We start from the raw sequence: 25,596 nt of genomic DNA on the forward strand, positions 1-25,596 counted from the left end.
AGGACACCAGTGCTATAAATGATGCATCAAAATTGGATGTTATGGATTTTGATTTGGGGAACTAGGAGCTTCAAGTTGCCTCTCTGCAATGTTTAGGTGTCTCTCAAGAGCCAATCAATGTTGGACTAGGCTTCAATTGGCAGGCTCATCAGAAGAAAGCCGGCCATACAGAGTATGTCCATACCTAAATGGTATCTTTAGACACATATCGATAAGGCCTAACAGAAATATACCCTAGTGGCAAGTAATTGAATCTAAAGATATCTCCAAATGAGGATATCTTCTGCTGGACCTTATTGGGACTCAGTATTGACTCAGGGTTTGGACCAACCGAAAGTTCTTTTGGTGGGCCGGTCCAACCCTGTAACCAAAAAGCAATTGACAGGACCATCTTTAAAAGGTGACTATACTATTAAAAAAACTGTTTACATGTCATAGTGACATATCAAAAGTTTTGATCTGTGGGGGCCCGGGTGCTGAGGCCCTCATTGACAGCTAACATGAAGAGATAGAACAATTTAGCTAAGCATTGCACTCTTTTATATATGATCGGTGAGCGCTGAACTGGCTCATAAACTTTATATTAAGCCCATATAGCACTTCAATGAGAGCCGAAAAGAGCCAGTTGGGCACAGCACTCAGACGAGTGTTTCTGCCCCATCATTTTAGCTTTAGCTCCATGTCACGGTTACCATAATGGCCACTTGGTATGCTTCTTTGGCATGTATACCCTTAGACAGTTAGGGCTCACTCAGATGAGCGTATTTAGCCTGCGTATTATGCACATAGTTTTTACTAGCATGCGTATTTACTGCGTATTTTATGTACCAGACTATGATAATGTTACATATTACGCTCCAAAATAGGACATGCTGTTTTCTTTACATGTGTATAATATGAACTCGTGAAAAAAAGCAAGCCTGAATGGCCCAATGTTAATTAATGGGCTTTAGCACTGAGTATTACACGTGCAAAAAATATGTGCGTAATGCTCAGGCTAAACACACGTGTGTGAGTGAGCCCATAGATAGATTGGATTGCATTTTGTGACAATTTCTTTCTGTGAATCTCTTTTTTTGTCAACTGATTTTGCTCTAACATACGGTATAATGAGTTTTTTTAATGATACAGGACATGAAACAGGCCCAAGCCCAGAAGGCAGGTTCATCGGTCAATGTGGAAGTCGATGCCCCCAAGGGAGCCAATTTAGCCAAGATTATTGCTGATATGAGAAAAGAATATGAAGCCATCATTGCGAAAAACCGCAAAGATGCTGAAGAATGGTACAAGCAACAGGTATGAAGAGGGTTATGTATTAGATGCATATGAAATGAGCAATGGATGCACAAAAGGCTATGTTTATCACCATTTTTCTAATTGCACTGAATTCTTCCACCTTGATCAAAAAAGTTCAGTATTGTGTAGAAATGTGATTAATTTCCCACTCTGATGATGTTACAGACTAGTGGTCCACCGCTGCTGCGATGTTCAGCATCATTTCCACCCTTGGTATATTTCACCTGGATGTTCTCATTGCCTACAGGAATATTATGAGAATGGGCAAGCACATACATAGAAGTCTTGGGTCCCCAAAGCCATCCCAGAATTGGTACCCCCGGGCCCTTTCCTCACAAATAAAATGTATATATGCATACATATTGGAGACAATATATCTATAAGACAACTTTTATAGCACAGCAAGCTTACATACGATGGCTGAGCTCTACTAGACCAATAAAAAATGCAATCATGTAATCACCAAATAAAGTAATCAGATATCAGTTCTACACAGTGATAGTGATTACAGTGCAGTTACTTCCAGTGATTACAGGTGATGTCTTTTCTAATTAAAGTCATCAGTTTTGGTTTTTCTTCTCTATCCCAGCCCAGACAACCAAAAAGCCTTTATTCAGCCATGACTCGCATGTACACACAAACTCCTACGTCCAATTTACCACTCAGAACCCGTCCCATAGTACTTGTTCCTCTTCTGTGGCCCCTCAAAGTTATAGTGCCCCTCTGTGGCCTCCCAAAGTTATAGTGCCACTTCTGTGGCTCCAAAAAGTGATAATGCCCCCTCTTACCTATGACCCTCAAAGTAATAATACTCTCCTTTGTGGCTCCTTAAAGTTATAGTGCCCCTTCTATCACATATGAAAATTCTAGTGCCTCCTCTGTGCCCCACAAAGCTATAGTGCCTCCTTTGTTGCCTCTCTAAGTTATATTACTGTTACACTTTTTTCTCTTTAAACAAAAAAGATATTGCTAGAAATGCTCTTCCTCAATAAGTAAACAATGCATAAATAAGGAGGCATTTGCTCTTGGGCCTTTTTCAACCCATCCCTATTACAGGTAGAAAAAAATAATTGCCATAAGCATTAACTAGGAATTGCATCCCTTAAAAATGTAACTTTTATTGAATTATACAAAGATTACAAATGGAAATTGAAATATTTAAAAGCCCAGTATATGGCTCCCATATTCCCCTGAAGACGCCACCTAGGGTGCTTTCAGACAAGCGTGTGCATAAATAGGTGCGCACAAAACCACACGTCTATTAGAACCATTGGTTCCCTATGGTGTGTTCACATGTCCGCGTTTTACAAATATGCAAACACGCGTACCTGCAAAACATAGGACATGCGTGCACCAAAGGACTGTGGTGCGTGTCAATATTCCCCAGCGGGGAGTCCCCTTGTCACTGAACACTGTGACAGCACTGTCCCAGCATTCAGTGACAAGGGGACTCCCCACGGGGAGTAAAGAATGCCCAGCCACTGCTGTCGCTTGAATGGCCAAGCACTGCCTGTGATTGGCTAAGCGCTGTGACCAATCACGGGCAGCACTCAGCTGTCATTTAATGAATGGCTGAGTGCTGCCTGTGATTGGCTCAGCGCTCAGCCAATCAGATACAGCCCTTTTAGCAGGTGGGGATGCTTTTTCAGGGAGGGGCTTAAATTTAAAGCTTTTCCCCGAAAATCCCTGCAGAGGTTGCCGGCAGCCTATTGCTTTCAATGGGGCTGCAGAAGTGCCGGTCCCATTGAAAGCAATGGGAGAACATTGCGATCCTCTGCCACAGCTGTGACAGCTGTGGCAGGGGATTCTTTACTCCCCCGGGTATGAAGAAATCCTCTGCCATAGCTGTCACGGTGTTCAGTGACAAGGGGACTTCCCGCGGTGAATATTTACACGACAGCAGCAGAGAGGTGAGTGTATATATATATATATATATATATATAATTTTTTTTTTTTACACAAACTAGGGATGATTTTCAGGGAAGGGCTTATATTTCAAGCCCTTCCCTGAAAATCACTGCAGGGATGCAATGCTGCACGGGCAGGCATTCACATGTGTTTGTGCACGTACGTGGGTGCGCGGTTTTGTGCGCACCTATATACGTATGCACATGCTCGTGTGAATGCACCCTTAGGTGGTGAAACATGTTGAAAGAGCTCTGTTTTATCTTTTAATATCAGTATTAGACTGCAGGCATTGCTATCCCACACTATTAACCCTTTACGGAATTGCTGTTATTCAGAACATAGCTAGTCAGCCATGTAGCTTCCCTCCATGCTAAATGCTGGAGGACGGTGTAGCAGGTCCTGATGATCAGATCATTCAGTCAGATGCTATATGCTCTGGAGGCTTCCCTGTACCTCCAGCTAGGAGAATTTATTTGTTAGGTGGTTGCATTAATTTTTTTACTGCAGGCCACCATCTCATACTGTATACATCATAGGAACTGAAGGACTGAAACGGCTTCTTTAAGAAAAAATGTTGTTACCTGAAGTTTATTGCGCTTCTTGTTGAAGACCTTGTGGCTGTCAGACAGCACAGTTGGCACCTATATGCTGTCAGCCCTGTACTTATCCATAATGCGCTGCATGCTTCTACCTGCTCACCACATACATTAAATTTGTCTACGCTCCTGTGAAACCTCCAATATAAAACTCTCTCAAGTTGGCATTTGCCCTCTGCCAACACATGCCACTCACATTAGTTTGATAGGAAAAAATGTTTTGTTTGTTCCACATTTTATGCTATTCCAATTTAATTTTGACTGTAGTTATTTTGGCTTTACGTCAAATTGGAACACGTTCACTCGCTTGTATTTTACCTGTAGCGATGCGGAGACATAAATAACACTATTGTTAATGGAGAAAAAATGTGCTAAATTACAAAGAGAGCCGGTCTGTCATTTCCTTTACATAGATATACATGGTTTTATAATCTGAGAAAATGATGCTTTAATGTACCCCAACGCAACTAATGTCCCCTGGTGCATAGCATGGAAAAAAGGGTATTTTCCTATTAAAGGGGTTGTCCGGTTGGAAACCATTGATAGCCTATCTTCTGGATGAGTCATGTATAGTAGATTGATAGGGTTCGGCTGCCTGGGACCACTGCCGAACAGCTATTTGCCAGGACAGCATGCTTGTGCACTGAGCTGATTTTTGCACAAAGCAAACAGAGACGTTCATACTGCAGTGGCCAAGCTTGGTATTGCAGGTAAAGTTCCCCTTCATCTCAATGGGAAGTTGACCTGCAATAGCAAATCTGGCCACTGCGACGGGGTGGGGGGGGGGGGAGAGATCCCTCTCACCCTCCCCAGCTACCCCTCGCTATCCCCTGCAGCTCCCCCCCCCCCCCGAGCACGCTCGGACAAGAATGCAGTTACTCGAGAAGAGTGAGTCTCGCTTGAGTAACTGATTTATCCCACCATGATCGCTCATCTCTACTTTTAATACATCTTTCCTGGTACAACAGTTTTCATTCCCTTTGGCACAGGGAGTCAATAAACTTGGTTAAGAACTTTGTCTCTGTGGTACGTTCACTACTCGAAAGTAAAGGATTAGGGAATAGCCTAATACTTGACAACCCTTATAAAGGGTTTGTACACTTTTGTCATTTTCTATAGCTTTGGCGCATATAAAAGAAAAAAATGAATCAACTTTACAAATCATTTTGATTACAACCAACCTCATTTTTTGCATATGGCTCCTATTTGGAGCTACAATATTTGTCTTCATGGACTACCACAGACCCTACCTACCTTAGTGTTCTACATATTTCCTGCCACTATAAAATTGCTTAAAAAGAACCTTTCATGTACAAGAGTTAGCAGACCCGGTTAAGTTCTCGTTAAATTCATCTCCCAACGCTTGGAATCTGTCATGTGGGCGGTCTCCACTACTCACTGCTAATCAAATCTGATGTAATCCATTGACAGTGCACTGAGAAAACTACTAGAGTCGGTGGGGAGCCGTGGTTACAATGTTCTACAGTCGCCTCTACTGACCCAAGGACATGACAGGTCCTCTTTAATTTGAGTAATTGTAAAAACATCATACATTCATACCAACAAATGTAAATTTAGGAAACTCATAAAATTATGACTATGTGTCAATATGACCACGAACAAACCTCATGATGTGACAAAAGCAGTACTACGCAATGCATTGAATACATTCCCTCATCCTGCCCTTCATTGGATGGTATGCCTTCAAGATATGCAAAAATGCATACAATTCAACAGATTCATCGTCCTTGCAACTGTTATAATGCATGCTATTCTTTTCCAGTCATCAACAGTCCAACAAGAAGTATCTACAAACACTGAAGCCCTACAGAGTAGCAGAAACCAGATCAAGGAATATAAAAGAACTCTACAGGATCTGGAAATCGAACTTCAAGCAGAGATCAGTAGGGTGAGTGTCCATCCTTGGTCTAGTGGTTTTGCCATTACTAACAAATGTATCAAAGTTTAACTTGACTATGATAACTTATGATTAACAAAGCCATTGAAAAAGCTCTTGAGAGTACAAATAAGTGTCTACTTGCTGGTATAAACTGAAAGATCACTGCATTAAGAAAACCTACTCAATAAGGGTTTGTCCACCTTAGGGCTCAGTCACACGGGCGCATCGGCGCCCGTGTTACTGCAGGTAACAGACAGCTGTACCTGAAGACGGACGTCTCTCTGCAGCGCCGGAGGAAAGAACATGTGACCGGCTTCATTGCCGGTCATGTGTTCTTTCATCAGCGCTGCGGGGAGACGTCCGTCTTCAGGTACGGCCGTCTTCTAATTGTCAATCACACGGGCGCATCGGCACCGGTGTACGGGTGCCGATGCGCCCATTTGACTGAGCCCTTATGGGCAATCATGGCTTTCAGACATCGAGAAACAGATTCTATAATCATACTTCTAATCATGCCCGCTGCAGCAGCTCCGTTAGTTGGTGCACATTTTGTGGATAAGTGGGAGTAGATCTCACAGCCCTTTCTAGCGTATTACAAACATGTTTAATGGGGTTACAGTCCGGTGAGTTTGGGGGCCAAGGCAGGGTGGAGAATTCATTGTCGTGTTCCTCCAACCACTCCCTAGTGATTTGAGCTTGATAACATGGAGCGTTGTCTTTTTGAAAATTGGCACTGTAGTTGGGGAAGACCTCCTGAAGATATGGGTGCAGATGGTCAGCTAACTGGTCCCGATAGTGTTCACTATTGAAGGATTGTGGTATGATAACCAATGGTCCTAGGCCATGCCAGGAAAATGTTTCCCAGACCCTGACCCTGCCACCACTAGCCTGTTGAACCGCAAAAGTACACCATGGAATATGGCTTCAGGCTGCTTATGCCAAGTGCAGACCAGGCCATCCGTACGGTTCAATAGGAAACGGGACTCATCATTCCAGATAACCTACTGCCATTTGTCCAAGGTCTATGGATGTCTTTCCTGGTTCATGTGAGGCGTTGTTGATGATAACACAGAGTCAATAGGGACACTCTTTTCAGTCTTCAATTATGGAATCCCAGTCAATGTAAGGTATGCCACATGGTCATTGTGGAAATTGGTCTTACTGCCTCGCTGTTGTACTGCTGGGTCAGTTGATTCACTGTCGCATGTCGTTGCTGAGATACCGGATGTGTCACATGTGGCTTGTGACTGTTTGAACTTTTGTCGGATGTCAGTCCATGATTCAACCAGTCTTGGTACACTTTTGATGCTGCTGTTTGGGAACAGCCAGCAAGTGTGATAGTCTAAGAAATGCTGGTATCACACCTCTGGGCACCAACAAAGTGCCTGCGGTCAAAGCCATCGTATTTACCCATGACTGCGAAATGTTGTCTCCTGATGTGTAGAGGAGCAATCAGTACATTATCTGACAGTATATAGTGACGTGGCCATCATGTGGTACCGCATTACTGATCACAAGATGTTACATGCCAGCTGTTCCTAATGCAGTGATCATTCAGTGATACTTCCCTCGTATGCATGGCACTGCACTCTGGACTCCAGTGCAGTGCTGAGCAAGACGTTCCGTGGTGGAGCAGGCCCCTCTCCTAACTGAACCAACCACAGTGGCTTAGCTTGCATGCATTGAGACATATGCCGTACAGTGTGAAAATGTGCCCCGCCGCCCCAACTTTCTGAACCAGGTCACGGTAGTACCTTATTACCCTCTGCCCTGTAGTCAAATAGATAGATACATTTATAGAAGCCCTGTCTATATGTCCTTAAGGCCTTTGGATGTCATAGCGGCAGTCCCGTTGGCTTCTGCTCATGTGAAAACGAGCGGTCTATATACAGTATTAAATGGATAGCCATTCAACTTTATGGCTACCACGAAATATGAGAAACGTTTGGCTGGCCGTGGCTTCCCTGGAAAAATCAGCTGTTTTCCAGGAGTGGTGGCATCTAGACCTGTATTACCTATCTGAAAGTGGTAGGTAGAATAGCAGAATCAGTTTAACAGGTTCAACGTTTAAGTGAAATTCCAAGTAAGATTCATTCATCTCTAACACGGAGTCATGTTCCAAGGGTGATAAGACAAAGATAGGAAGGACATCCGAAAATGGAGCCACTTTTAACTAACATATTACAGTTGGAGACTTCTACAGTCTGTTCATAAATATATTGCTGAGCCAGGGCTACCATAATTAAAACTCCTACCTACACAACCCCGATAGAGTTGTAGCACCAGATGACTCGTCTCCTCATGTCTCTTACCCATGTTTCCTATCTCTAAGTCCTCCACAATTTTTAACAATGAACTATTTCGTCTTATAGAAACATGGATTGGAGAACACATTAGAAGAGACCCAAAATCACTCATCAGAACATCTAGAGAAGGTCCAGGTGCTAATCTGCCAGTTCGAGGCCGAGTTGAGGAAAGTCAGATGTGATCTGGAACGGCAGAATAACGACTATAAGGTTCTTCTGGATATAAAGAGTCGTCTAGAGAATGAAATTAACACATATAGACGACTGATCGATGGAAATAGTAGCAGGTAAGGTGGGGTTCTAGGAAGAAGAATATCATTTATGCATTGTTACTAAAACATTGGCACAAGGCTATTATTGGACAGCAATCAACTTAAAACTTTAATCTTGGGGTGACTATAGAGAGTCTCATCACCAATGAATAAGCAAAGTGTCTAGTTTGGCTGGTGAAGAGTTGATGACCAATGGGAAACAAAAAAGTCAGAAAGTGGTGGTGCTAACTATAATACGATGTGCCAAATCAATTATAGAAATATTAGTTGCCATTTTTCACCACCCCATTGAGGCTGCTAAAATTGTTCACCTGCTCTTATAGATTGGGCGTGACCAATAGGCTACTAACGAGCATGGAATGCTACATGTGACCATGTGACTAAGGGTACTTTTACATAGGGCAACTGTTGGGTATCCAACAACTATTGCTCCTGTGTTTTCACACAGGAGTGATAGTCGTTCTGTGAATGGAGGCGGATCGCTCTGGAGATCAATTCTGGCCACTTGTCTCCATCCGCTGTGAACAGGCAGTCGTTCATAGATGAATGACTGCCTGTTTACACTGAGTGAGAAGCCGCTTATTAGTCGCTTAGTTTCAGTATACTGGCATCAAATGAGCGATTTCTCCCTCAGTACCCTGTCGAGTCCTGTGTTTACATGGACAACTATCAGTCAAAATTGCTAGTTTGAGCAATTTTTCGGGCAAAAGCATGCCCATCTAAAAGTACCCTAAATAAAGTTTATTCCCTAGCATTATTAAAGTTTTTTTGTGTCCTTTGAGGATTTAGTTTCTTTTAACTACATAGACATTATGATGTTTCCAGTACTGCAAGAACTTAAATTTTGCCTATACACCAAGGACATCTGCTTAATGTATATAAAACAAGTAAGGCCCCCTGTCCACGGGCGATGCAAAGTCCCATGGCAGATCTCTGTCGCGGGAGCCACCGCCCAGGAGCAGGAGCTGCCGCCGATTCTCCGCCGGTCAGCCTTATCTGATAGATAGGCCGGCCGCAGAGAATCAGGGCAATTTGCAGCATGCGGTATACCGCCGGCGAAATCACGCCTGTGGACAGGCACCCTAAATAATGATAAAAATATTATTTATTGTATAGACATTTAGCAGTTCTTGACTTGAATTAAGGTTAAAGGGATTGTAGCCATTAACCCTTTCCTATCCACTGTCTGACATCTGAAGACATTATGATTTAAGACTGTCCAGCTCCGATGTTGAAAGACGTCCGTCAGGGTTCTCTTACTGTAAATTGCCAGCCTCTCTGCTGTCGGAGCCTATCCAACGTGTCACCTCATGCAGTACTGGCTTTAACCAGCATATAGCGCCATTGTATTACGGCAGAAAAAGAGTAAGCCCCCTAGGAAAACCAGAATACAAATTGGATTGGAAAGGGTTAAAGGTGCAGGATTTTTTTTTTAAGTTGATCTTTTTCTCGAAACAGCACCATTCTTGTCCATTGGGTGTCTCTGGTATATCAGCCCAGCTATAATGAAGTGAATGGAAGCTTAGCTTTAATATCAGAGACAGCCTGTAGACAAGAGTGGTGCTGTTTCCAATTTTGCTCAAACATTTCTGTATTCACCTATATTCCTGTTTTTTTTTTTTTCATTTTAGTGGGATGTCTACTCAATCAACAGGTAATATTTAAGTATAACCCTTTCTTACCATTTTACATATATTTTTCTTCTACAATGGTTTAGCATTTCTTAACCCCGGTAAAGTCAGTCATGGAGTCTTAGAGTCCATTGGTGGCGATCCAATAGAAAAGAATTCATTGTCTGAACTGAGGATGCCCCATATCCCCCTTGAAGTTATTACATCTAGTGAAGTGAATTTATGAATGACATTCTTGATATACAGCAAACCTTTTTTTTCTAATCTAATAGAACTCCTTTAACCCCTTCAGTGCAGGTTTATTATTACCATGTCATGTCTCACAGGGCAGGTTTTTTAAATGAGTCAACAATGCAATTTAATCTAGCGAGTATTTATTGAGGAATGCAACAATCACATTGCAACATTTTTTTGTAATGAAATAATACATTGTAACAAATTTAACTGCATGGTCATTGAAGCAAGCCCCGGAGATTTTCAGGGCGTGCCACTAAAGGGGTTAAATGACCCTATGGTTTCAGGACAAAATTTTGTCCTGGGACTGAAAAGGGTGAGGGGTATATTTTATGCACTTGTTCTTCTCTGCCATAAATTCAATTCTCCAGTTCCGGGTCCCATTTTTGGCCATCCAAGATAGCCAACGTAATGTTCTGACTACCTAATCCCCATAGCTGCTCACATAATCAACACTGCCCAATCAAAGAGTAGTGTACACTGTGAATTCATTAGATAAAAAAAATGCAGCAGCCATTTTGAACAGCTGAAAACCAGGTCCAGAACCAGTGGATCAGATGAATGGCAGAAAAGAACAAGTGCCAGTAATGTACACTCAACCTCCTCCAGTACCAGAGCAGAATTTTATCCCAAAACTGGATGGTTGCCTCAAAGAGTCTGTGAGTTCCTACGAGCGCCATAAGCTAAAATGATGGGCTAATAAGAGCTATGGTGTTGAGTCCAGGGATATCCCTCTCATACTCACCCTTGTCCCCTTACCCCTCACCCTTCCCCGTTGTCCTCCCGCAAAGCCGCAGCTTCCTGTATGCAATGGACTATTTCCTGAAAAAGATTTAATACCGTGTTAGCCGGTAAAGCAAAATTTGATTGTTTCCAGCAAGAGAAACCAAGTAATCTGGTAGATATGATACCTTTTAATGGCTAACAAAAATACATGATGCTAATGCCAGCTTTGGAACCAACGCAGGGTTCTGCTTCAGGGTTAATGCAAGCTTTCAAACCAACACAGGGTTCTGCTCCATGTAAGCCTGAAGAAGAACCCTGTTTAGGATTCGAAAGCTCAGATTAACATCATGTATGTTTGTTAGTCATTAAAAGGCATCATATCTACGAGATTACATGGTTTCCCTTGCTGGGAACAATCACATTATGGACTATTTATGCACACACTCATGGGGTCTATCAGGCACCATTACTATTCATCAAACAAGACAACCCTTTTCTATATGACCTTTTGGAGCATCTGAACTTCTTAGAGAACAATGTCCCCTTCTATAAGTCAAAATGGACTCCATCCCATGCATTATACTAGTGAATCAATTATGGTATGCCCCAATGCAACTTCCCTTGGCATTAACAGCTAATCACTAGGGGTTAGGGAAGCCTTTTAAAATCCCTTTATAGTGCTTGGCATTCACAAAATACGTATTTATTGAATGCCCATTGTTACCTAATTAAAAATAATCATTCAATGTTTCTCCTACCCCAGACCGAAAAGTCAAGACCATCGTTCAAGACATGGTTAACGGAAGAGTGGTGAACTCCAAGATCTCAGAAATCCCGCAGAAATAACCATGAACACTCAAGTCTTGGGATGCAACACGTTTTACATCACAAGAGGGCAATAAATACCCTGTTTACATGTGCCAATATTTATCGTTAATGTACAGTGGGACTACTCTTATATATACCTGTCCAGAGAGATATTTATTGATGAGAACACAGGGGAACAATGCCAGTTCTACTCTTGTTATCGTATGATCTAGGTTACATTTTTTATTATAAGCTGGGTCTTTTTGTAAGGGTTTCATATAGGAGCATGTTCCCGAAAATGTGATTATTTTTGGCTAATATCTAAAGCTGGTCTTTCTTACATGTTATATAGACCCCTGAAGACGATAGGTGGATATAGTGACAAAGCACTTCTGTTCTAATGACTCATTTTCCTTTTAAAAGTGGGTTTCTGATTTAGAGGAACCCATGTTCAAGTACCTTATATGGAAGTTCTAAGTTACAGAGTCCTTAGTTTGAGACCCCTATTACCCATAGAGTAATTCCAAATAGTGTTTCCCCTTCTAGAGGACCCAGTACATTTGTGCATTAGATGGACAGCCTAATGATTGAAATGGGCAGTGTGTAATACTTCATGTCTCCTGTGGTGGCACTGCAGGTGAAATGAACACTTCTTGTCAGTTTCCCCAACAGATCATAGCTGATTGCTGGCTTCTCATCAGTTGGCAACTCTGTGATCAGTTTATCCTTGGGAAACGCGTTTAACAAAAAAAGTTTTATCCAGTGTAGTAAACCCACTTAACCTAATACCTAACTAGAAGTATTGACATGATTTTCAGGCTAACGTTAGAATACATGATTGTCCAGGGAAATAGATTATTAAATGGATGCTCTAATCTTGGCCAAACGTGATTACGAAATGACCAAGATGATGGATACAGCCAAGCTTGGCCGAGCTAAGCTGTTTTAGTAACTCCTATAGAAGTCAATGGGAATTAAGCAAACAGCATAGCACAGCAAGCTATCCGGTTTCCGAACCTCCTGAGTTAAGGAAACAGTATGGCTTACTGTGATATGGTGTTTGCGCAAGCCCCATTGACTTTCCTGGGAGTTGAGGAAATAGCATAGCACAGGCGTTCAGTTATTCTTGTCCTCCCAGCCACCACTGGCCGTGGCATTGAGGCTGGTGGCACTAACTCAAGATGGGCCCTTATTCCTGTGGACATGCCATAAACGTCTGAGTTGGGAATACCATTTTAAGGCTATGTTCATAACGGAAGCCCTAATGCTTTGCCAGATTCATTTTAATGAGGGATACTACTGGCGTACAACACACTCCATTGACTTCCTATGCAATACATCAGGTTATGGCACTTTAATAGCAAAAACAGCGCTGCATGCAACAGTCTGCGATGAAGCCCAAGGTGAAAAAAATATATTGTATTCCAAATATCTTTGACTTTCATCACATGGTCAACACAAAATTAAGTAGTCATAGGTATTAATTAACTAGTATGTAAAATACAGAGGCACAGTGTTGTGTAAAAGTTTTAGGCAGGTGTGGAAAAAATGCTGCAAAGTAAGAATGCCTTCAGAAATAGAAGCGCTAATAGGTTTTTTTGGTAAATTAACTAAATGCAAAGTGAATGAACAAAAGAGAAATCTAAATCACATCAGTATTTGGTGTGACCGACCTTTGTCTTCAAGACAGCATCAATTGTTCTAGGTACACTTGCACACAGTTTTTGAAGGAAAACGGCAAGGAGGTTGTTCCAAACATCTTTGAGAACTTCTGTGGAGGTCGGCTTGCTCAAATCCTTCTGTATCTTCATGTAATCCCAGACGGACTGGATAATGATGAGATCAGGGCTCTGTGGGGCCATATCATCACTTCCAGGACTCCGTGTTCTTCTTTATGCGGAAGATGGTTCTTAATGACATTGGCTGGGTGTTTGGGGTTGCTGTCCTGCTACAGGATAGATTTGGAGTCAATCAAACGCCTTCTATCTTTGAGAACATTTTTTTACTTTGCAGCATTTTTTCCACACCTGCCTAAAACCTTCACACGGTACTGTATATTTCCATAATGTGTCCGCACACTATTTAAGTACATAAGATATGTTTTATAGATATAAATTTATAGAGTTTATAGAATTTTATTTTAATTATAGTTTTAAGTTTTATTGAATGTCTGGATAGATATCCCCTTTAAAGAGTACAAACCCACTGGAAAAATGGGCAATCCCTAACCCATTAGGGACCAAGTCCCATAAATATATGGCGGTTGGTCCCTTTGCTTTAATCCCAAATGAAAGTATAGATATGGTGCAGGATTAAAGCTCCTGCAGGAGCAGATCAGATTCTCAGCTGAAGACCAGAAGAAGTTAGAAACCATTTTTAACCATTTCTACTTCTCCTTTAGGCTGGGGTCACACAGGGCGGATTTGCCGCGGTTTTGCCGCGGATTGCCGTTGCATATCCACACTGCGGCAAAACCGCTGCGTTTGCAGTGCAATGCAGCACAAATGAGATTTGCCAAAAAGCTGTTCTCACAGGACGGATTTTTTCCGCACAGCCGCAGTGCGGAAATGCAACTGCGTCGCGGTTTTAAAAGATGCAGCATGTTCATTCTTTGGTCGTTTCCGCAGCGCTTTTTTGTCCATAGACCTCTATGGACGCAGCCAAAACCGCACCAAATCCGCGACAAAAGTAAAAAAGCGCTGCGGAAAAAAATGCTCGTGGATTTTTCTGCACCAAAATCCGCGCAAAATCCGCAAGCCCAAATTAACCTTTGAAGCGGTTTTGCCGCAGAAGCAGTTCTTCTGCGTCAAAACCGCAACGGAAAAACCGCAGCAAAACTGCAACAAATCCGCCCTGTGTGACCCTAGCCTTACAATCAGCATAGCACTCAGTGAGCGCTATGTAGAGAATGCAGGAAGTGGCTCTGTCATTTCCTGCATAGGACCGCCGATCACATGATTGCTGGTGATCCCCCGGCATGTCAGAGTTGCAGGGTCTTGGCAGACCCATGACCAGCTCTGACAGTGACTATTGTCATACTAGGGGAATGTTTGTAACTTGGGCTCCTATGGATATTCTAGTTACAGTGGATAATTTTCTGAATTATAAAAAAGTACAATATAAATGTCCCCCAGAAGTCTTATTTTCACAAAAATAATTTTAAAAAATTAGAGAATAAAATAAAAATATATATAAAAAAAGAAAATGTCCCACCATCAATGTCAACCTAAACCGTCGCCATATCCGCCCTGTAATTCAAGATCATACAAATTATATGTCAAAACGTCCACAAAAAAAGGGGGAAGCCATAATTAAAACTATAGGGCCATGAAATAGGTAAAATTTCATAAACGTTTCTGGTTCTTTAGGATCAAAACACTCTGGTCTTTAAGGGGTTAAAAAAGATAGGCAATTCTATAAGGCCAGAAGCCTGTTCTGCAAAGCAGTTTTTGCAGGAGAGGCTTTTGGTACGCTTGTCTAAGCAACAAGGCCACTGGTGGGAGACACGGTCATGATTATCACTGGAAGTACCCTTGAAAGGTGTCTATTTGATTGGTAGATGTTGACAACTACTCCACTCTTCTTCTCCACTAGTTGACGTCTGATCCCTTTTCTCTTTCCATATCGTAGGACTTAGATCCCCTGTTTGGTGTGAATGTAGTTTAGACAATAGTATGAACTGTATAAAAAAATGTTTAACAACAGATATAGAAGAGCTGGATGTGGCAATAAACTGTTAAAAGTTAGGTTTACCCAACTTTTGGCAAAAGAGAACTCTGCCAACTGTGGTGCCACCATCACCTATAGTGAATGTTGGATCCTGTGTGATCTATATGCAGGTGTTACCATTCGTTGTAATCCTGCCTGTGATGATAATGAGATGACTGTTGAGTTTTGTCTACAGAATAGGAAGCGTTAAACTATTATTAGGCCTAGTGGTCAGTGTGAGAACTGCAGGGTTTTAGGATTTTTTCAAATATAGATTGCGACCTGAAAAATTCTTGAAAAATGTTTACCATAAAAACTTAATTTATACAATAGGTCATTTTCTAATGACAAATTCCATTTTGAGAAGGATATTATGTTGTTTTTGTCCTCTTTCCCCATTAATTGATAGTTTCAAAAGCATTCCCTGATAACTAGAGGCTACAATGAAGATCCTTAGTGGAATAGTGTAAGAGTTGTTATATGCACATGTGAGAATGGTATAAAAACATAAATGTATAAAATGTATGTTGTACTCCATCGGTTTATGTGTATGTATGGACAGGTGGAGATGTATTGATAGCTTCAAACTGTAAAGTCATGTTACCTGTCCTCTGTGAATGTCTATGTGTCCCTGATCTCATTCTTTTACTATCTAGAATTCTAAATAAAAGTCTATTCTAACATATCGTATTGCATGAGGTCATTTCAAGACTGGACAGTGGCAGACATTATATAGGCCACAGTAATAGGAACAAAGGGGGTAGAGGTGATATTTATAAAAAGCCAATGAGGGGTCTAGTTGTCCAAAAATATCTAAAAAAACCCCAGAAAAAGCAAAACCAAGACATCGCTACATACAACCCATAAGAATTATATATCTGCTTCATGATACAGCAATGGAAGCAGATAGTGCTGTCTGTATTGCAGTGGCCCGGTTGGGTACTGCAGGCATAACTTACTTTGAATTCAGTGGGAGCTCTGCCTATAGTACCAAAGCGGGCTGGCGTAATACAGACAACACTATTTGCTTCCAGCGCTGTCCACATTGATAATGGGTCAGGGGATCAGCTGAATGGTAAGGATCTCGAGTGGCAGACCTCCGCCAATCACCTATTGATGACCTATCCTGGAGATAGGTAATTAATAGTAAAAGTCCTGGACACCCCTTTTAAGTTGGCCTGATAAAGGGAGGGACTTTCCTCTGTTTCCCAAGGGTGCTCCCCTGCAATGAGACCACAGGGTGCTATTTGAGCATCATGGCAAGCCTGTGGAAGCATTGTGAAGGCTTGCAGGACTGCCATTTAATTTTTTTGGCACATCTGAAGTATTGAAGTATATTATATAAGTGATCAAATGAAGTTAAAAAAAAGTTAAAACTGAGTGAAAAAAAGGTTTTCTTGTCATTATGAAAAGTATTAAAAGTTTCAAACAAATTATTTATACTGCGCGGTGAACGCCATCAGAAAACAAGATAGAATGGAATATAGATCAACCAAAAAGTCATATGTACCCAAGAAGGGTACCAACAGAAACTACGGGTCATCCTACAAAAAAGAAGCCGTCACACAACCCTAAAAATTAAAAAAGTTATGGCATTAAGAAGATGCAGACAGAATTCTTTTCTAAGGATATATATATATATATATTTTTTTTTAAAGCAGTCAAACCAAAAAACTTTTAAAAATGTGTTACCGCAATAATTGCACTGACCCACAGAATAAATGTAATCATTTCCGCAGCGCCGTGTACGTCGCAAGGCAAACAATACCCTCTTGCAAAAAAGTGGTGGAATTGAATTTTTTTCTATTTCACCCCACTTAGAAATTTTGTAAAGTTTTTCAGTACATTAAATGACAGGATTGAAAAGTGCAACTTGAGTCCCAAAAGACAAGCTCTTAGAAGTCTATGACCGAAAAATAAAAAAAGTATGTTTTTTTGGAGGAGAAGACCATAATGAAAAAAAATGGTTGTGTCCCCAAGTGCCTCTTTCTACTTGGCATCACCAACAAGTCTTGATTGATTTTAGGTAACCTGCATGGAATAAGATACTATCTGTATTAGAACTTTCTGGAGTTCTTGAAATAAACATTCGGAAAGTCTAGGTAACGCTACAAGGGACTCCTGCCACTGATTAAAGCGTTCAATCCAGTCCCCCTTTCTGGGTATAAGCGTCAGACATATTTGGATATGAGTCTACAATAAAGCCATAACTTGCTGAAAGGCGTTTAACTTGAGGGGATTTATTCTGTAATAAGTTAACCAGCTGAGTGAGTTAGCAGTATGAAGTTACCGCCACACTCTGTTTTAAAATAACATTCCTTGAAAGAATTGACGTAAGCCATTACATGGGATGTTGTATTTTTGCCTTAAGCACATGAAAGACATGAGGTCAGAGGTATCAAATAAATCACTTATTGTATGAATCCCCAGTGGGAACCAAAGCAACAATGAAATGTTAGGGATGCCAAAAGCCTACACACTTAAAGGTACAGTATATTAGACATATGCTAGTCTTTGGTACAATTGGGTTAATAAATAAACCCCCCTTTTATTAACCTACAGCTCATTCAGCAGAATGCAGGCTACTATAATAGACTCTAATCTGTATAAAGAAGACATTAAACTGCGGGGCCTAAAGGTAACCTTGTAGAACATGAAATCCCAGAAGTCCTGTGGGCCTAATATGTTATATAAAGTGGAGAGTAATGGCAAATGCTAGTCTTTTAGCGAGCAGCATCACACCTCACCGTGTGTTGTGTCTGGTATTGCAGCTTGGGTCATTTGTAGTGAATGGAGCTGAACTACAATACCATACACAACCTATAGACAAGCGTGGTGCTGTTTTTGAAAGAAGACATCCATGTTTTTGAAATTATATATAAGCCCCTAGTGTTGAGCAAACCAAAATAGTCGAGCCCTTTTTCGGGTCAAAGTTTGGTTTGGCGTGAACTCAAACTTTGGGTGGCTTGTCTTGGCCAAAGCTTCCTCTTTTTTTTCCTTTCTTCCTCTTCCTTCTTCTTAAGTATTTACCCATTCAGCACTGCAGCCCCGATGCACCTGGAATAAGCCCTTCATTGTGCACGTGACCGATCAGCCATTGGCAGGTTTGAGCGGCTATGGAAGAATCACCATTGAAGCTTGTGATCAGTAATGTGCACAATGTGCGGCATGTGAACATTCACCGCATCTTCCAGGTTCTGTGTGGTGGGCACCAGGGCATCAGAGCAGCATCGGGAGCCACAGGGATAGGTGAGTATTTAACTTTTCATCATTTTAACCCTTAACACTTTTTATTTTTATTTTTTTAAATCTCCTTGAAAACTCCTTTAATGAAAAGCGACAAATGTCTACAGTGGAAGAACCTCCTTAATCTAAGGTTGAATTAGAATTAGATATAAGAACACTCACCGAAATTCAAGTAGTTAAGATTGCCTTTCCAGGACTTTTGCTGTTTCTTAATCGGAAGTGATCCAGTCTTGTCCAGAGTAAAATTATTCCTTTATCACTTTTGGGACTATTCCATAATTCTGAAAATCCCACTAAGTGCCCGAGAGTTTATAAACTGGGGTAAAGTAACACGTTATATCAGAAAAGCCAAGAGGTTCCATCAATTCAGAAAGACTTTGGGGGGCATGGGCGTAACTATAGGGGATGCAGAGGATGCGGTTACACCCGGGCCCAGGAGTCTTAGGGGGCCCATAAGGCCTCTCTTCTCCATATAGGGAGCCCAGTACTATGAATAAAGCATTATAGTTGGGGGCCCTGTTACAGGTTTTGCATTGGGGCCCAGAAGCTTCAAGTTAAACCTCTAGTTGGGGGTCTAAGTTAGATAGAAAAACATCCTCAGGGAGGGGTTCCCCACCAAACTGTTGTATTTGGAGGCTATATTTTTCTTCTAACTTCCAACCTATTTTGCAAAAATGTGATGGCCCTAAGGCCTCCTTCCCACGAGCGTGACGGGCTCCGCAGCGTAATATTACGCAGTGAAGCCCGTCACGGCGCCCCCCAGAGCCCCTATACTTACCTGCGGGAGATAGCGTGAAATCGCTTCCCCGCCCACCACCGCCGCGTCACCGCTCGTCACCGCTCGTCACCGCCCACCGCTCTCGCGTCACCAGCCGTGTCACGTGCACGGCCGGCCGTGTCACGTGACGCGGCCGGACCGCGTCATTTGGCGTCATATGACGCTCGGCGGTGGGCGGGAAAGCGTTTTTTCACGCTATCTCCCGCTGGTTACAGCGGGAGATAGCGTGAATGGACGGCTTCCATTGACTGCAATGGAAGCCGTCAGTGCGTACAGCCCGTCCTCACCCGCAGAAAATAGAGCATGCTGCGGGTGAGGACGGGAGAAATCGCGGTGCGTAATTCCGCGGTGGAATTACGCATCGTGAGCATTGAGCTATTAGGTTCAATAGAACCTAATAGCTGCGTGCAACGCAGCGGATTTTCGCCGCGAATTACGCGGCGGAAATCCGTTCGTGGGAAGGAGGCCTAAGCAATCCCTAGAACCTAGCAACAGAGTGGGCTGTCATTTTGCAGTAGCAATGGAGTACTCATAGAGTTTCCCCAAAGGGGGACAATTTATTAGGGAATTATTGGAAATGACTGAGAATGGCGTACTGTACAAACAATGCAGCTCAAAAAGTTACAGGAAAATTTACGAACACAAGATGTATACCCAATAGACAAACAGTACAACAGACATCATTGCTTTGAACTGTTGTCTTCCTGGTAATGGTTAATTTGGGGTAATGCCCAATAATTTTATTTTATAGATACAAACTGATTATTTACAAAAATCACTGAAATGCTGCTCATTGGAGAACATGCTGATAGAGATTATGGAGCTACATAGAGAATTGAACAGAGTTTGCTATATCTTCGCTTTGCAGATTCAAGCAAGTCAACTAATGTAAATTCTCATCTTTCATTCTCATACAGACATTGGAAAGAGTCAGGTAAACATGCAAATGACATGATTTTAGGAAATGTGCAGACTGTGCCTCTTGCCTGCTAGGCACAGTAGTGAGGATCTTGCCAGCTTGGCACTTATATCTTTCCACCTGCCTTGGCATCTACAACCAGACGAGTAAGCAGAGCAAAAAGAACGGATGATTCCTTTATGGGCTTATCAGAAAAATTATATTTGAAAGATTTCGAGACTACTTAAGCGCTCCATTTAATATCCTGCCTTTTTAATGCACGGTAATTACACCATGTATCTGCTCTTTATGTATATATATACTACACATACATACATATACATACACACAGGGGCGTACCTAAAGGCTCAGGGGCTCGGGTGCAAAAGTTCAGCTTGAGTCCTACCCCCACCCCCCCACCCCCACCAGTACCCATACCCAGATTGTGCTACATACATGATCTAGCCCCTTGGTGTAATCTTTCCAAACATGACACTTTTCCTGCACTACTTGAAAATTTGTTTGTAACCCCATAGGCCACTCTTATATACATACACCGCCTTTTACCGCTATTATAGCGGCGTACCGAGCGCCGTGTTGACCGCAGTACAACACTCCCATTAATTTTAATGGGGTTACTCAAACCTGCAATCAAACGCAGTGTTCCTAGCTCCATGATTTTTGAGAGCTGTCTGTTCTATTTTTGCGTTTTCGTGTTTTTAACGCATCTCCTTACCCAGCACAATTATAAGGGTGCATTAAAAAGCGCTGTCAAAGGCAGTACCATGCGTTCAAAAATGCACTTGAAATGCCACGATTTCAAGCTGTGTTTTCTGAACGCCAGTGTGAGAATGGCCTCAGGGTGTGTTCATGTTTTTGTTGCACTTTAGAACCACAATTTAAAAAAAGACAACAAATCTGCATGTGGCATTTAAAGACCATGTATGTTATTAAGAAGGTGCAAAAACTATTAAAAACTGTATGTGTTTCTGATGCTTTTTTAAATTGTGTGTAATAGATAGGCTGCCTGCAGACGGCCGGGTCGGATCCCGCTGCGAGAATTCTCGCAGCGGGACCCGACCCGAGCGTCTGCAGAGAGCAGCGTGACACTCACCCGCTCCCGCGGGCCCGGCTCTTTCATGTGCCGGCTGCCAGGCAGCCGGAGCAGAGTGGAGCTGGCGGCCAGTGAGTGTCGTTTCTGTGCGGCCAAATCGCGGCCGTCTGCATAGGAAATCCCTCTGATTGGCTCAGTGCAAGGACCAATCAGGGGCAGCTCTCAGCTATTGAATGACAGCTGAGAGCTGCCCCTGATTGGTCCCTGCACTCAGCCAATCAGAGGCAGCACTCACTCACCCATTCATGAATTCATGAATGGGTGAGTGAGAGCTGCCTCTGATTGGTGAGGGCTGTAACCAATCAGAGGCAGCCCATTCAGCAGGCGGGGATTTTAAATCCCCACCTGCTGAATACTACACAGAGTAGTTCAGGAGAACTGCCGGCCGCAGCTGAACTTCGGCTGCAGGGACAAGGTGAATATATATATTTTTTTTATTTTTACACATTTTAGGATGATTTTCAGGGAAGGGCTTATATTTTTAAGCCCTTCCTGAAAATTTATCCCGCGCTCGCCGACTCCATTGAATTCAATGGACGAACATCGTTCTTCTCTGCCACAGCTGTTACAGCTGTGGCAGAGGAGAATGATCTTTGTAGTATATGTTCTCAATGGGGTCGGCTCTGCTGCCGCCAGCCCCATTGAGCGCATATATAGAACACAAGGAATCGCAGATAGGCGCGATCTGCGATTCCTCGTGTCTGGCCCGTTTCGCCGAAAACGCTGCTAGCTGCAGATTTTTCGGCGAATCGTCGGCCCGATGACGCGATTTGCAGATGCGCATCCGTCATGCGATCCGCAAATCGCGGCAAAAAACGGTCGTCTGACCGAGGCCTAATAGTTCCTACCTGCCTGTATACCCGGATTAACAATTGACCTAGGATTTATATCCTGTAATATTCTTCCTCTCTTGAAAGACATCAAGTCCCCTTTTAAACTCCTCTATGGAGAATAGATGGAGAGAGAGATAGAGAGATGAGATAGAGAGATGAGATAGAGAGATGAGATAGAGAGATGAGATAGAAAGATGAGATAGAAATATAGAGAGACAGATGATAGATAGAGAGAGAGAGAGATATGAGATAGATACACACATATGTGGTGCACTGCGGTGCTGCAGACAGAGCACCCAGCCAGTAGTGCACTCAATGTGCATATGTATATGACGGAGGGCAGCATCTGGGCCCCCTCAGTGCAGGGTCTGGGTCGCCAATTCGACCCCAGCGAGCCCTGAGGGTATGCCTATGTATACATTTCTTCAGATATGTTTTATCATAGCAGCCTGATGTAGAAGCCCAAGTAGTCTTGAAAGCTTGCAAATATTATTTTCTGTTAGAAATTACTCCTATAATACTTCTGTCTTTATCATTTAGGAGTATTTACCATCATATTGATGTTCAACACCTTTAAATTAAGCCTCTAAGTGCAAGAACACCAATCAGTCATGTCAAATCCCAGGCTGTTCCTCTTCAAAGCAAACATAATGACCTGCGAGTTCTTGTCCTGCTAGATAATAAAGGTGTCAGGAAATGAATTATATGACATGCAGATTGGAATAATCTCATCATAGTCTAATTTCCATACATATCTCCAGAATCCCACCCTTGGCTGACGAGTTTTGCTATTGGCAAGAATAAATGCCAATTTAAATATCAAAGAAGTTGTGTTAACAAGTGAGCCATCTGTAAGGATGCCAGGAAGAAGCTCAGCTTGGAGGATGCATATTAGATTTAGGGTAGTTTCACGCCCGCACTTGGGATTCTGCTTTCCTGCTCTGTTCGGGGAGTAGGAAATGGGAATCCCTGTGGCCAAATGGCTCAGTTTCAGGACAGGATCAAACAGCGCCAAACTACCCCCATTGACTATAATGGGGTCGGTTTGGTTTCCGCTCAGCTGCCCGGCTGTTGGATGGAAGAAAGAGCGCTGCATGCAACTGTCTTCCAGTATTTTCAATTGGATCTGCGACTGAAACTCCAACCGAATTAAGCAGCACAAACTTCATAGGGGGTTAACTTGGAGTTGATCAGAACCCTATGTAGAAAGTTTTGGGTGGCAACTACTCATTTCCCCTGCAGTGGTGACTAGGGATAACTAGTATTTACATGGGGCACATTCATGTACATAAGTTGCCATGTAATATAGTAACATCAGGACCTGCTCTAGTCATATTGATCACTATATGAAGCCATGAGGGAGAAGTTAGCTACTTCCTCTGATACTGATGACTCCATTGAACTAATCTTCTCAGCATCCTTTGCTTTTCAACTTGATAAAAAGTTAAAAGAAACTCTGGTTTCGGGAAAAACCTCTGTCATGGGAGCAGAGAATGTATATTACCTGTTTATGTCTGCTAATCCATCTAATCCACCAGTTCCCAATCCTGTTATCTGCCATTTAAGACGGCCAACACAATTGTCATACTATGTAATACACAATGTGCACTGTTCTCGGATTAGCCAGCATTGATCACGTGAACAACATCAGCCAATCAGATAGCAGGTATAGTGTATTGGTAGTTGAACACTACTAATGCACTGTGGAGGATTAGATAGTCTGAATATTGCATTGGACATCTTAGATACTAGTGATTAGCAAATAGGAGGGATGGAAAATAAGAAAAACTGTAGTTAGTAAACCTCCTCTGGTCCCAGGACAGAATTCAGTCCCAAAACCAGAGGGTGGCTGCATGAAGCTGTAACTTTATAGGCTATGAATGAGGGTATAAAGTTTCTCCTTGAGGCCGAGGTCAGACAAGCGATTTTCTGTGTGCGCCTATGTGCACCCAAAAAGATTGCGTCCATTAGAACCATTGGTTTTCTATGCAGTGTTCACATTTCCGTTTTTAACAGGTGCAAAATACTCGCACCTGCGAAAGATAGGACATGCATGCACTGGGAAGGTCCGTGCTGCGCGTAACATCGTGTGATGTTACAGAGAGTCCCCTCATCACTGAACACTGACACCACTGTCACAGTGTTCAGTGATGAGGGAACTGCAGCAGGGACGAAAGAATCCCCTGTCATTCAATAAATGGCTGAGCGCTGCCTCTAACTGGCTGAGTGCTGTGACCAATCAGAGGCAGCGCTCAGCTGTCATTCAATGGCTGAGCGCTGCTTCTGATTGGCCACAGAGCTCAGCCAATCAGAGGCAGTGCTTTCAGGAGCGGGGATTTTTAAATCCCTGGCCAGAAGAAATACCACAGAAAAGTGCCGGGGGGCCAGGGAGAAGATGCACCGGAGGCATGACAGCGCCTGTAGGTGATGTATTAATTTTTTATTTTTTTCTTCAGCTTGGGCTTATTTTCAGGAAAGGGTTTATATTTCAAGTCCTTCCCCAGAAAATCACTGTGGGGGTTGCCTGCATCCCATTGCTTTCAATGGGGCGGAAGTAGCGTCGGCCCAATTGAAAGCAATAGGAGAACATCGTGATCCTCTGCCACAATTGTGACAGGGGATTCTTTCGTTCCCGCTGCAGTCCCCTCATGTACTGTCACAATGTTCAGTGATGAGGGGACCTTCGTGGAGCAGCTGCGCCTCTCTAGCACAGCTGCTCCAGTAGCACGGATCTTTGGTCACGCACATTTTGCACATCCGTGCAGTCCTTTTTTTTTTTGCGCACATAGGTACTCAAAAAAACTGCTCGTCTGAACAAGACCTAAGGAGAACACCAAATTCACAAAGGGAGTCTTATATAGGCCACACAATGCTCCCTGGGAAAAAGGTATACAAACAGGGTATGGAGAAGCACCTACATAGCACTACTTATTGGACGCCGACTACCCTACAAGTCAATGTTCAACCTTTCAACAGGTATCTTGTCAAGGCCTGTTGAAAGATCGAACACTGATTTATAGAAAGTTACCTTCCAATAGGTGGCGATGTGGAGGTACTTTTTCATCTCCTATTTGCAGGCTATAAATGAAAAGCCTCTGGCAGAAGTGTAATTTCAGCTTCTGAGCCCCAATGCAAAACCTGTAAAAAGGTCCCCACCTACCATGTGCCATTTACTGGTGCCTTGATGTGTGGCAGAGGGCTTGTGGAAGATACTGGAACTCCCGGATCCGGCATGTGCCAAAGTCAAACGATGTTAAATAAACACCACTCACTATAATGAGGTCCACGTACAGCGCCTCCACTATAGATGTGAATGGGCCCTGATCTGCAGGAATTTTCTTTC

The 25,596-nt window shown here is 42.7% G+C and overlaps 1 protein-coding gene across 1 annotated transcript in view; it reads left to right on the forward strand.

The window, feature by feature from the left end:
- LOC136588203 (keratin, type I cytoskeletal 19-like) overlaps nt 1–16,067 on the forward strand; it is a 40,962-nt gene extending 24,895 nt beyond the window's left edge. Inside the window, exons 4-8 of the mRNA XM_066587251.1 lie at nt 1,132–1,296; nt 5,584–5,709; nt 8,073–8,293; nt 9,910–9,932; nt 11,633–16,067. Of these exons, the coding sequence (XP_066443348.1) occupies nt 1,132–1,296; nt 5,584–5,709; nt 8,073–8,293; nt 9,910–9,932; nt 11,633–11,715 (618 nt within the window). The 3' untranslated portion in view covers nt 11,716–16,067. The remainder of the gene's footprint in view (nt 1–1,131; nt 1,297–5,583; nt 5,710–8,072; nt 8,294–9,909; nt 9,933–11,632) is intronic.
- The last annotated feature ends 9,529 nt before the right edge of the window (nt 16,068–25,596 follow it).

Source organism: Eleutherodactylus coqui, chromosome 13 (genome assembly GCF_035609145.1).
Source record: "Eleutherodactylus coqui strain aEleCoq1 chromosome 13, aEleCoq1.hap1, whole genome shotgun sequence".
In the NCBI taxonomy this organism is placed as follows: Eukaryota; Metazoa; Chordata; class Amphibia; order Anura; family Eleutherodactylidae; genus Eleutherodactylus; species Eleutherodactylus coqui.